General features: G+C 39.7%; 1 protein-coding gene across 1 annotated transcript in view; it reads left to right on the top strand.

Moving 5' to 3' along the window:
• LOC134675598 (protein MON2 homolog) overlaps positions 1-6,655 on the top strand; it is a 40,870-nt gene extending 34,215 nt beyond the window's left edge. Inside the window, exons 29-38 of the mRNA XM_063533922.1 lie at positions 515-617; positions 1,309-1,462; positions 2,030-2,194; positions 2,873-2,971; positions 3,217-3,320; positions 3,537-3,688; positions 4,214-4,318; positions 4,821-4,920; positions 5,595-5,707; positions 6,513-6,655. Coding sequence (XP_063389992.1) covers positions 515-617; positions 1,309-1,462; positions 2,030-2,194; positions 2,873-2,971; positions 3,217-3,320; positions 3,537-3,688; positions 4,214-4,318; positions 4,821-4,920; positions 5,595-5,707; positions 6,513-6,625 — 1,208 coding nt within the window. The 3' untranslated portion in view covers positions 6,626-6,655. The remainder of the gene's footprint in view (positions 1-514; positions 618-1,308; positions 1,463-2,029; positions 2,195-2,872; positions 2,972-3,216; positions 3,321-3,536; positions 3,689-4,213; positions 4,319-4,820; positions 4,921-5,594; positions 5,708-6,512) is intronic.
• The last annotated feature ends 4,082 nt before the right edge of the window (positions 6,656-10,737 follow it).

Here is a 10,737-nt window from a genome sequence, read left to right on the forward strand (position 1 = left end):
AGCGCGTGTGGAGCTGCGCCTGGACCGCCTGGACCCGGATAGCACAAGCCGTGCCCCACACAGACCCAGGTTACATATAGTTGTGTCCCCCCAGCTGTAGCAGCACTAGTCGTGCCAAGAAGTAGTGTCAGCAGCTGGAAGCGACCTGACTAGTTAGTTGTATAAAAGGGCTGATTTAGTCGGCGCGCGAACTCGCATGCGATTTTAGTTACATTGCGGACTGTTGGTTACGTCCAATTCAACTGGTCGATCAAAAACCGCAATATAATGAAACTCGCATGCGAGTTCTCGCGTCGTCTAAATGAGCCCTAACTTTTTTTTGCAAGCAGTCCGCAGCCAGTATAAGTTACTTAGAATAGAATACTAGAACTTACTTCCAAAGAAGATGATCTTCCTTCTTCTTTTATTTTCTTATTCGATTTGTTTATGATATGTATATCCGTCAGTTTGCAATTTATTTAATCGTATGGCGCATATACATAAACATTTGCAATAAATATGTTTTTGTCAACAGTGCCAGAGGACGGCAAGCCGGTGGACACGTACGCGCCTTCACTAAACTTCCTCACGACTCTAGTCCAGATCTTCCCTCTCATCTTCCAGCACATAAGACCAACGTGAGTGCATGCTGTCATTAAGTAATCTTCGTGATAAAGTTTTAATAAAATAAAATCATCCGTAGGTTGAAAAAATGCTATAGTTCGTTTTTTTTAGCATTAGAAAGAACTTGAAAGAAGGTAAGCGATCTTGGCATGTCTTTTAATTGAAAAACGCTTTTTAAAAATCAATAACTATTACTTATGAAAGCAGGAGAATATAAATGATCGTATTAGATTATTAATTGTTACGTAATTGCCGTAACTTATTTTTAGAATGTGTTTTTCAATTAAAAGACACATCAAGATTGTTTACCTAATTTCTAATGCTAAAAAAAACGAAGTATAGGAATAATTATAAAACTTATGAGCTAATGTAAAAGTTTGTATTTTTGGATATTGTTTGTGGCTTTAGGAAATAAAAATGGGCACACATGTAATGATAAAACGTGGAAAAGAATATAAGATTTTTATCCCGAAAACCTATAAAACGACTACCGTGACGATGTTTACGAAAAAGTGCATGGTCGCCATCACAGACATTATTTTCTAAATACACATCCTCTAAATCGGAATTAATCGCATAAGATGGTGTAATGGTTGCAACTTACTAAATTGTTGGATAAAATTCCGAGTGACTTACACCACACGGAAGAGCTAGTACAAAATATTGCCAAAAAATCGATATGCGTTTTTTTGTATTTGCTAACAGGTTCACCGGTGCGGACGTAGAGAAGCTCGGAGCGTGTTTGTGTCGCATATGCAGCGTGCAGCCCGCGCCGTGCGCGCTCGACTCGCTGCCCGCGCCGGCCGCGTGCGCGCCCGTTAGTCTGCACGCCTTACACGCCATAGACACAGTCCATAAGGTAAGGAGTAGAGATGCACCGGATACCAGGTTACTATCCGGTATCCGGCCATTATTTTACTATCCGGCCGGATACCGGATAGTAACAATGCTTGATTTGCTTGAATGTTTGAGTATACAAATTGGATTTAAGAGACAGACGCGGTCATAATCGTACTTGTATATTATTAAAAACAATTTAAACATTCCACTGACTTGCACGCGCACTCATTTCAAACCTAGAAATGTGTCCGCGCGAACATTCTTTAGGAAACAGGTCAAGTCTGCGGAATGCGCACCTGAAAAATTAATATATAATTCCGTTGGCCGAATATTCGGCGGCCGGACACCGGATATTCGGCCGATGGTCAGGTTGAATATCCGGTATTCGGTATCCGGCCAAACAGCTATCCGTTGTATTTCTAGTAAGGAGATCTCGAACTGTTGAATGTAAGGTTAGGTATTCATGTAACTACACTGTCGAAGGTTCAAATTGTTTTAAATCAAGTAAGATCGGCCTTCCAGCAAGTATCGCATGTTACTTATGCAATTTATGCATAATAAATAATCCCTTTTATTATTTGATCAGGAAGCGCTATCTCGGCACTTGTTGCTGCCGGCGCTGTTCTCGGCGCTGACGGCCCTGGCCCGCACTGGTTGGGGCGCGGCGCGCACGCGCTGCCTGGCGGCCGCCGCGCAGCTGTACCAGGCCGCGCCGCCCGCCTCCGCGCCGGCGGCACCACAACTGCTGCAGGTATATCTCGGCACTTGTTGCTGCCGGCGCTGTTCTCGGCGCTGACGGCCCTGGCCCGCACTGGTTGGGGCGCGGCGCGCACGCGCTGCCTGGCGGCCGCCGCGCAGCTGTACCGGGCCGCGCCGCCCGCCTCCGCGCCGGCGGCACCACAACTGCTGCAGGTATATCTCGGCACTTGTTGCTGCCGGCGCTGTTCTCGGCGCTGACGGCCCTGGCCCGCACTGGTTGGGGCGCGGCGCGCACGCGCTGCCTGGCGGCCGCCGCGCAGCTGTACCGGGCCGCGCCGCCCGCCTCCGCGCCGGCGGCACCACAACTGCTGCAGGTATATCTCGGCACTTGTTGCTGCCGGCGCTGTTCTCGGCGCTGACGGCCCTGGCCCGCACTGGTTGGGGCGCGGCGCGCACGCGCTGCCTGGCGGCCGCCGCGCAGCTGTACCGGGCCGCGCCGCCCGCCTCCGCGCCGGCGGCACCACAACTGCTGCAGGTATACAATACAACAAATGTAACGTTCCACGGGTAAAGGTACCTTATGGCGGTTGGCGCTTACGCTATTATTAACGCTGCTCCAATACTACTGCGGTGCTATACGACGTAGGTCTATCTGTTTTGTGACAGTACTTTTAAAGTATACATTTTAATATACAAATACAATAAAGTTGTTCTTTATATGCACATACAGGCTCTCCATGCAGCAGTGAAGAAGTCGATAGCGGACAAGAGAAGACAGACTATAGATACGCCGGATGACACGCCGCAGATTTCCACGCTATTGTTACAAGTAAGTTATATTAATTACCTACTTACTGTAAAGGATATCTAGCTTGCGAGTTGTTTTAATACTTTTAATTGTTTATTTTGCCAAAAATAGGTATAAAATAAAACTCCGCAGGTGTAGAAATTTGGAGAGAGTCAAATTAAACAAATTATGAACAAATTAAATTAAAAGTTTTTATTTGTGGTGCAATATCTATGTTGATTTTAGTACAGGCATTTGTATAATATGTTATTAACTAAATTGTGTAGGTTTTAGCAACGGGTCTGCCGCTGGCGAGGGAGCAACCAGATGTGTATGAAGAGTTCTGGGAGACGCTGCCTGGTGTTCTAGAAACCTTCATGTTTGAAGCGCCGTAAGTATACATATACTTCGTCATCATTCTGATTTTTACGTGAAGTATTAACGTGAGTTCTTACATTGTTAATGTCATTTCGAAAGAATATATGCATATTTTTTTTAATTATTTTTAACCAAAGTTCTAAGGCTTGCCTATTTACAAAGTTATGAGCGAACAAATTCCCGAAATAAAATGTCACCTATTTTATTTAGCCTGTTATTTTGTGTTTAGCGGCACTGGAACAGACGGGTGCGCGCTCGCACTGGTGGGCGTGATCCGCGACGAGATCCTGCGCGGCGCGCCCCGCGTGCCGGCGCGGCATGTACGTGCCGCGCTGGCGCTGGTGCGCGCCGGCTCGCTGCACGAGCAGCCGCCGCCGCCTCGTAAGTAACATTACTTGAGATCCCGCGAGGCATGTCCGCGTTGCCTTGGCAACGGTCCGCGAGGCACGAACACGCAGCCACCTCGTGAGTAATGACCTCCAATCCTCCTACCGCTGGCAGGGTCGCCGTGTGATGTAGAACCTTTAGGTAACTACTTACAGTTCGTTTATTAAGATTAGAAAAGACTGTATTCGGTGATTTCTATAAAACGTATTTTAAAACTGGTTATGTAACATATGGTAGTTCTTAAGCGTATTTACATAATTTATTTCTATTTTATTGATATTGGACACAATTACATTGTTGCTATATTTTCCTGATATGGCCGAAAGAAATAAAAACCGGGCGAATAAAACAAGAGTATAGTTTAGAAGGCCTTATTATGATTTTAAATAATGAGTTTATCATCAGATTAAGGCTATAGGTACCACTGTACCGAAGTTGGAATTGCGGGTCCCATGAAACAAGATATATAAGGTTTAGCTTGTGAAAAATAATTATAAAATGCGTGATGTATTACCGCAGAGAACGAATTGGAGCTCCGCGAGAGAGAAGAGTTCGCGCGCGCGTGCTTCGAGACCCTGCTGCAGTTCTCCATGCTCGAGGACGTCGCCTTGTCTGGGGTCGAAGGTAACAGCTATTAGTTGTTGTTTATAACGATGGTCCCCGGTTCGAATCCTGGTAAGGGCATTTATTTGTATGATGATACAGATATTTGTTCCTGAGTCATGGTTGTTTTCTATGTATTTAAGTATTTATATATTATTATATCGTTGTCTGAGTACTCACAACACAAGCCTTCTTGAGCTTACCGTGGGGCTTAGTCAATTTGTGTAAAAAAATGTCCTATATTTTTTTAATACTGTAAATAGCACTATAGGGTGTTTGACTGTATATACAATATTATTTTGCAAAAAATAAAGCACCAGAAGATTAATAGAGATACGTTGACTACAATTTACAAGCAATAAAAATAACCCAAATTACAAAATACAATTACAAATATCGAATCAGTGAAATATTAAATACTTTATTAAAGGTGTATTCAGTCTCTAAATGTCGGACACACGCAAAAATTACAATTAAAAAAAATACAAACAACAGGCAGTTTTAACGAATATTCTTGTTTCAGACGAGCAAGACCCCCTGGCCATAGCGGCGTTACTCGATAGGTTTCAAGAAGTCATATCAAAATACTCAAGCGACGAGGACAACAGCGAACCTCTACCTAGGTTAGTCATGCAACACTGCTTACGCCCAAAGAGAATTTAATATAGAGGCGGATTGTCAAAGAAAATTTTGAACTCACAGTATATGTACTACCATCTTTCGACTCAGCATTAAAACTTATAGAACGCCATTTTGATCCTTGTTCTTTCACTTTACACTTTGATATGTGTTAAATTTGTTAAATATCAAAAGGTGTCGCCATTTACACGAGTATGGGCAAAAGGTATGACGCCATCGCTCTAAAAAACCGCCTGTATTTTAAATTCTCTTTGCTACGTCTAAATTTTGTCATTCAAGCGACATTCAAGGACGGGTCCACATGGGACAATTTTTCGCCAATCTGATTAAATTGTCCGATCAAATCGGGCCCTGCAGACGCAAACGCCAATTTGGCTCGCCGATTTCGTCCGCCAATTAGGACCGATATTATCGATAAAATGGAGGTGCCGACGCAAGAATAGCAATTTTTGAGGCTAGTATTTTAGTTTGGGGGCATTTTTGTAATTTAGAGGGCTCAAATATCACCATAAATGTAAAATTGGGGATTAAATTGGAGATTGACGCCAATTTCATTTCTGATGAAATCGGTCGATTTGATCATTCCGTCTGGACTCCACTTCAGGCACCAAAAGTGTAGATATTCAATTTAGACTTACATTGTACTTATTTCTGCCAGGCACCAACTATCCGAGATCTCATTCGTGCTGAAAGCCGTTGCGACGTTAGCAGAGTCAATGCAGCAAGCGCCGCGGAACAAAGTCGATCCCCAGGCCTGGCAGAAGCTCATAGGTAAGTTTATTGGCGTTCTATAGTTCGTTTTTTTAGCATTAGAAACAAGGTAAACAATCTTGATGTGTCTTTTAATAGAAAAACACATTTTAAAAATAAATTACGGCAAATATGTACTCTTCTGTTTTCATAAGTAATAGTTACTGATTTTTTTAAAGCGTTTTTCAATTTAAAGACTTGTATTGTCAAGATCGCTTACCTTCTTTCAAGTTCTTTCTAATGCTAAAAAACACGAAGTATAGTTTCATTTATGTTATACACTAGTTTTTGCCCGCAACTTTGTCCGCGTAAAAGTTGATTAACTGCTCTCTCTTTCCATTCTAGGTACATTCTCGTAGTAATTTTCAAACTGATTAGACCCATTAGTAATATAATGCAAAGTTTATTAGTGTCGCAAATTTTCTACCATGGCATAGCTTTGTAATGTAAAAATCCTTCATTACAGTACATGTGCAGTATTTCATGAATATTGTGGACATTAAATTTCGACAGCCGTCTTCGAATGTGTTATAGAAGTTTATTCAATCGTGTAGCATCGCAAAAGTACGGTGTAAAGGCCTGTGCACACCGGATTGCGTGTGTGTGACACGCACGTGCGCGCGCGCTAAAATGTTGGAGCTACAAGCACACGTCACGCAAGCGGTGTGCCGTCTCTCATAAGCCTCTTTCAGCCGGTGTGCACAGGCCTTTATACATGCGCAACGCGTAGCTTGCGCTTGAATGTCTTTCGAAAGAAATGATACTACTAACAGCACGTGCGAAATGTAGACATCTGTATGTAATATGGTTTTGTGACATTGCGCAGGTCTATACCCGTCGCTGGTGTCGCTGGCGTGCGGCGGGCGCGCGGCGGCGGCGCGCGGAGCCCTGCGCGAGGCGCTGCAGCAGTTCGGCGCCCTGCTGGCCGCGCCGCTCTAGCGCCGGACCGTCTACACTATACACATCTAGGTCATATTCTAGGAGGTTCCTTAACTACTTAGAAAATCAAAATTTCACAATCAATAAGATGAGGCTACCACGTCTTGATCAAATTTGCGAGAAACACCGTGCACCGACATTTGATCAAATATTACGAATGACATTTAATTCTAAATGGCTACGCGAATAGTATAAAAACTTGGACCAAGATAGTAGATAAAGTGGAATGGGCCTCATCAAAGAAATTTGATCAATATATATAGAAATTGGACACGTGGAATACGACCCTTAGACTCACTATTTGACTGTCAAACTGACATAATTAATTGCTGCCTGCGTAACTTACTTTCTATACATCTCGCTCCCACTAATATGTCTAATATGCGTGTACGAGCGAGATGCATAGAAAGTAAGTTGTATACACTAGCGAATATGTCAGTGTCAATCTGGTGGTAGCCTTACTGGGATGGTTCTAGGTGAATACCACCCTATGTTAATAGAGCAATAACTAATATAAAATAACTCAATTATTTCCTTAACAGAAAACATCACATGACGAGACCGGCGCGTCCATACATTCCCGACGAATCGTGAGGCCAGGGCACCTCCAGTACTGTTAGTATGAAGGCCTGTGTATAAAATACTCCTCAATCAGATTTGGAAGCCTGTAGGTTTGTAATGATATGAAAATGTGTCATGTCAGTGTGTGCTACAATTCGTTGCGATGTGCTCAACGCTTATTCGTAAAGTAGACCTAATTTCGATTTAACAAGGTGTAAGGTCATTTCTGTGGCTTTAGTAGAAAGAGGTCAAGGAATTTCGTTTTAGTACCATTTCGTACCTAGTCACAGTGACACAACACAAGTATAAGGTCCCTAGCGACTTTCGTATCTATTGTCACTATGACAAGATACGTACGAAATGGTACTGAAATTAAATTATTTGACTGTTCAAGTCCCGCGCCGCAGTGGCAGATGAAAAATTAATTCCATATACACTTGTACCTTTTTTTTATCTGAGCTGCGCGAGACTTGTACCCCTTTTCAACTAGAGCTACAGATTTTAAAAATTTGCGGTCCCCAAAAATATCTCGATATGGACTCTATTCCAATGACAATAAAGTCGATATCAACATATTTTCGTATTTTTGCCATTTGATTTTTTTTTCGACAGACTGAAATTGACTACGATCTACTTCCAAATCTGATATCACGAGTGACATGAAATGTTGATTATGATTAGTATAGTAATGTTTGTTTGTAAATAACTATGCACTTAACTTATGTGAAATGAGCACCGAGTTAGAAATCATCAGAATGGCAATAAATATTATTTAGACCTCATTTTGTTTATTTTGTATATTATGGACTAATTTTATATAGTATGTTTTATTAACAAGCAATTTCCATAAAATATGCGGTAGTCATAAGAATGGAAATCAATAGCTACGCGCAAATATTATTATTGGAATTTGTTTTATGGAACTATTCTTTAATAAATAGAACTATACATTATTTATGTAAAATTTCTAATATTATCCGCCGAACATTATATACTTTAAAATAAATTGTTTTAAAATTAGGGTGACACAAAATACTTCCATCTATACTTCGTTTTTTTTAGCATTAGAAATTAGGTAAACAATCTTGATGTGTCTTTTAATTGAAAAACACATTCTAAAAATAAGTTACGGCAATTACGTAACAATTAATAATCTAATACGATCATTTATATTCTCCTGCTTTCATAAGTAATAGTTATTGATTTTTAAAAAGCGTTTTTCAATTAAAAGACATGCCAAGATCGCTTACCTTCTTTCAAGTTCTTTCTAATGCTAAAAAAAACGAACTATAGTGCTTTTTCCAATTCATATTAGACTTACAATTTCTGATTCCCATAAGTAATAATAGTGACTTAATCGAAGGCTTGACGTATCATTAAAAGACTAAAATAGTTCCTAAATTACTGCTTCACTTCTAGAAAAATATGTCATAACTAACTAATTGTAGTTTATTTTGAGTCACCCTACTATAGTCTGTGTCTTTAGATATTTAAATAAAAGTAAACAAACATTTTGTACATTTTCGGGTAGTTATAACATTTATTGGTTAACCAACCAAATACAAAACCACCTGGATCTGTCACTGAACGACCAGACTAACCAACATTATTTGATCGTGTAATGTTATCATCTACCCTCAACTGGCTTAAGGATTATTTGAGGGTAGATTTTGTTTACTTTTATTTAAATAGCTAAAGATATAGAATATAGTTTCCAAAGGTAATCTAATTTCACATCTAATTCTAGCGATGACTAATATTTGAGCCGTATTAAATAATCGAAAAATAAAAATAGTTAGAATATGACATTTAGTTTAGCATAGCTAGTTGTAGTTTTGTATTTTAATAGATGTTTTGCAGTTACCCGTTTTGCTCGTACTTATTTTTACACTATGTGGAGTTATTTATAAGCATTTGTCAAAACTGACAAACCGTTGGTTTTAGTTCTGTCCCTATCCATAATTATGACCTTTGGTTTGTTAAAGAGACAAAATTAACAGAGGTTTTTAAGGGGTTACTATCCTACTTACTATGTTTTCTGAATAAAGGGGAAAGCTACTATATGAAATATCCTTGTTTATTGACGTTAAATTCTCTCTCATTACTTGCTAATCAAGTAGGTAATTGATTCCAAATGGTTTTATGCCAGATCAGAATCTGTTTAACAAATATATCTAAAATTGTCTTTCGAAAATTTTCATCACACGAGGTAAATACTAAATGTATATTTTTCGGAAATAAGCTAAATTTATTCAAATAATGTCTTATGATATTATTATAGTATTATTTATTCCAAATTATTATTTTAGCTTTAAGTCCATCCTAATAGTATACACACTATCGTAATAATTTGCCAAAAACTGACATGTTGAAATAATATCTTTGAATTTTATTTATTGAGACTTGTCATTTTTATCCGTAGAAATTAAAACTACTTGCAGTTTCTTTATAAAAAAGGACATCTACCATAAGAGTAATAGATCTAACGGGTCTCTAATTGCATTAAATAACAATGCGCTACCCCATGTTATTTAAATTGTCGTATAATTTGTAGCGTAGCCATAATAGCTTTATAATTATAACTCAAGTGAAATAAGCTTCCATTTATACCAATTATTAGATTTTAATTAATGTTAAATTGTATTATTTGTTTTTATTTTTTGGTAAAAACGAGACTTAGCCACAAAAATGTACCACTAAGAACGGTATCGTCTTGGGTCGTCCCATTCGTTTTTCGTTAAGTTCTTAAATTAGTCCTATTCTGCTTTCGTCACCCATTCTACATTCGTCACAATCGTCGGTGGCTTTCAATGTAGAATGAGTGACGAAATCAGAATAGGACTAATTTAAGAACTTGACGAAAAACGAATGGGACGACCCAAGACGATACCCTAAGAACGAAGCTTCAACTCATTCAAGAAACCACATCATAACCGGCCTAAACGCTTCGTCACACAGGCGTCGTCGTCGTTGTCGATTATCGTAACGATTTGTCATACACACGGCAGATAAAACTGCGCAGTTCGGACTGCACAGTTTTATCGCTACGATTTATCGTTACGTGTGTGGCCTGCATAACAACTATATACACATATACTGGGTCAAGCAAATCTTGTCAGTAGCAAACGGCGGCAAATTTGAAAAATCGCGGGTTAGCAACACTGTGTTCGAATAATTCTAAAAACTTGTGTCATCTGTGTTTTATCTGTGGATAGTGAGGATGTTAAGTGCAACAACCTTTTTTTGTTTGATTAAAGCATGAAACTTGGCACAGCAGTTTTTTATATCAAAATAAGCCGATTTAGATCGGTAGCCCGAAGGACCCCCCCCTCTGGGGCCAGAGAGGGGGGGTCAAAGTACCGCTCCGCCCGGCTTCATTCTAAAAATTCTAACAGGCCCCGTTTAGCTAATAGGTCATATTTGGTATCAATTTCGGATAAATCAATAACGTAGAATTCATTTCTGGTATAAAAAATTAGCGATTTGTAGAAAAAATTAAAAAAAAATCAAAATATCTAATTTTTCAAGTGTAATTTTTATTTTTTATTTGG

The sequence above is a fragment of the Cydia fagiglandana genome, chromosome 22 (genome assembly GCF_963556715.1).
Source record: "Cydia fagiglandana chromosome 22, ilCydFagi1.1, whole genome shotgun sequence".
Classification (NCBI taxonomy): Eukaryota; Metazoa; Arthropoda; class Insecta; order Lepidoptera; family Tortricidae; genus Cydia; species Cydia fagiglandana.